Genomic DNA, 2,344 nt, shown 5'->3' on the forward strand with positions numbered 1-2,344 from the left:
AGTCTGGCTCGGCCTGGAAGACACTTCCAGAAACACATGCTGCCAGGCTCCGTGGGCAGCAGTCAGCCATACTCGCACGGGCTACCTTGGTGCTGGGCGGGCCCAGTGCTGGGCTCTGGGCTGGCCTCTCTCCAGAGAGCAGGTGATCCTGCAGGATGGTGGCAACTTTCAAGAGGATGCCCCCGAGGACAGCTGCCCCCATCAATAGGCCCATGTCGCAGACCCTCAGGGTGACTGTCACAGCGGCAGCATCTCCGGGTACCTCGCACAGACACGTGGCTTTCAGAAGGCAGCCCAAGGAGTACACCTGGTGCCAACCTTTGTCCACGTCCTGCCAGGGCCCCGTGTTGAGCTTCTCCAAGGCGTAGTCCAGGAGCGCTTCGCTGGTGTGCAGACACTCGCTGGTCCGGCCCTTGTAGAGGAACTCGGCAGCCTGCTGTAGCAACACCACCACAGTCCTCTCTACCTGCTGGCCCAGGTCCAACCTCAGGCCTTCTTTCATGCGCAGCAGGAGTGCCCTGAGGGCCTCCTTGAGGATCAGACCTGTTCCCACCTGGGGGTCTCCAAGATGGCTGGAGCCTTCTGCCATCTGGCTCAGTCTCATGGGGCCTCCGGGATGGTCATGATCTCAGTAGCCAGGTCCGTGCCGAGAGCGGGAGGAGGAGAGCATGTTTTATATAATCAAGGCTTATATATACCTAGGGGGAGTGCAAGCCCCTCTGATTACAGGTAACCACATACTTAACAGCTCCCCTATCCTTCTGATATTGCTACACCCATTCCTATTCCTGGATTCCATGTGTCGTAAGCTTATTATCTGTACCTGTGCACATCCTCCAGTCAAGCCCAAAGTAAAAGGCAGTATTGCAGTCATGATAGTAGGGGGTAGGGAAGCCTCAAGGAACCAGAGGACTATTGTGTTTCATCCGTGCTTTACCGCACCCTTCCTTGTGATCCTTTTATGAGGGGATGTCCCATTGTCTACAGATGGGTTTGGGGTCTCTGCTCAAACCCCCCTAATTCTCAAGTATGGTTTTGTTTGTTTTGGGTCTTCTGATGCCGGTTACCGGTTACCCGGTCCCTTCGACACCCACCTCATGATGGCAAAGGCAGGTGTGCTTCTCAGCTAGATGGCTGCTTGTTTAACTTCAAGCCTTTAAGATCCCAGAAGCTGTATCTTTTGTTGGCTGGGCATCATCCGCTTTCTTTAACACATTGCTTATGCACCCATTTTGTCTTCAGCGATTGTACTAGGAGGGTGAGCATCACATAATGCCAGTTTGTGAGAACAAAGTGTTTTTGCATTGAAGGAAGGCATGAGCAGAGAGGCCTGTCCACTACCTCAGTGTATTGTCTTATAAATACCTAGGTCAATATCTCTATTTTTATGAATTAATGTATTTACATATGTATACACCTACACTTATACCTCTATCCATACCTTTGCTTCCTAGATCGTTCCTCTGTTTCCTTTCACCTTCCTCCTGCCCCACCATCACGCTCACCCTTCTTCTGCCTCTTAGTAATTATTCTGAGCTAGATTGCTGTCGCGCCAACATCCCCGGGATCTCTATGTCCTTGTTGTTATTGATTTTAATTCCCTAGTTAATCCCCTATGGCATTGTTTGCTCATTGCTCCCTTCCCCTGCCTCCTCCTCCTCACCCCCACCCCCCCAGGGAGCACTCAATTTTTAATGAAAGTTATTAATAAAATTGGAGACTTGTGACCACACCATAAATGGGGCTATATTTGAGTCAAAATATTTCACATGGAAAATAATATTGTAAAATATTTATCAGATTTCCACTTCCAGAAAGATGAAGTAAATGCACTGGTTCCCTACTCCTCCTGCTGAAAGAACAGCTGAACATCTGGACATGACCTATAAAACAAACCAAGCCTTCAAACTGGTTCCTCCTGGCCTGTCACGACAAAGGAAGCAACACTGAGGTGGAACCAAATCTGTGGGTATACCAGAACCATAAGTAGAACGGGGGAAATCACAGGTCCATGTAAAGGGCAGCGTGCACTGAAGAGCAAGTCTCCTGACTGGCAGAGTCGGCAACAGCAATACTCCGCTCAAGGATGGCGGCGCCTGCACGGCTCTGGATGTGTGTGGCTCTCCACAGTCATGACAATAAGCCAACCCCCTACATGAGGCCCCTGAAGGGGCTCACTATGCCTCATGTGCGTGTGCGTGTGTGTGTGTGCGTGTGCGTGTGCGTGTGTGTGTGTATGTGTGTGTGTGTCTCTCTCTCTCTCATCCTGGGGCTTCAACCCACAATTTTTCCCATTCCAGGTATCTTTCAGACATACCCCCATCTACAAGGTTGGGTCGGTCCT

At 50.7% G+C, this 2,344-nt stretch overlaps 1 protein-coding gene across 1 annotated transcript in view; it reads right to left on the minus strand.

Moving 5' to 3' along the window:
* The window catches only part of RBBP5 (RB binding protein 5, histone lysine methyltransferase complex subunit), a 47,620-nt gene that overhangs the window by 23,770 nt on the left and 21,506 nt on the right, over window positions 1-2,344 (minus strand). The window contains exon 5 of the mRNA XM_045298188.1: window positions 73-553. Within this exon, the coding sequence (XP_045154123.1) occupies window positions 73-553 (481 nt within the window). The remainder of the gene's footprint in view (window positions 1-72; window positions 554-2,344) is intronic.

Source organism: Echinops telfairi, unplaced genomic scaffold, assembly GCF_000313985.2.
Source record: "Echinops telfairi isolate 266 unplaced genomic scaffold, ASM31398v2 ScPeMD7_7424;HRSCAF=8462, whole genome shotgun sequence".
Lineage (NCBI taxonomy): Eukaryota > Metazoa > Chordata > Mammalia > Afrosoricida > Tenrecidae > Echinops > Echinops telfairi.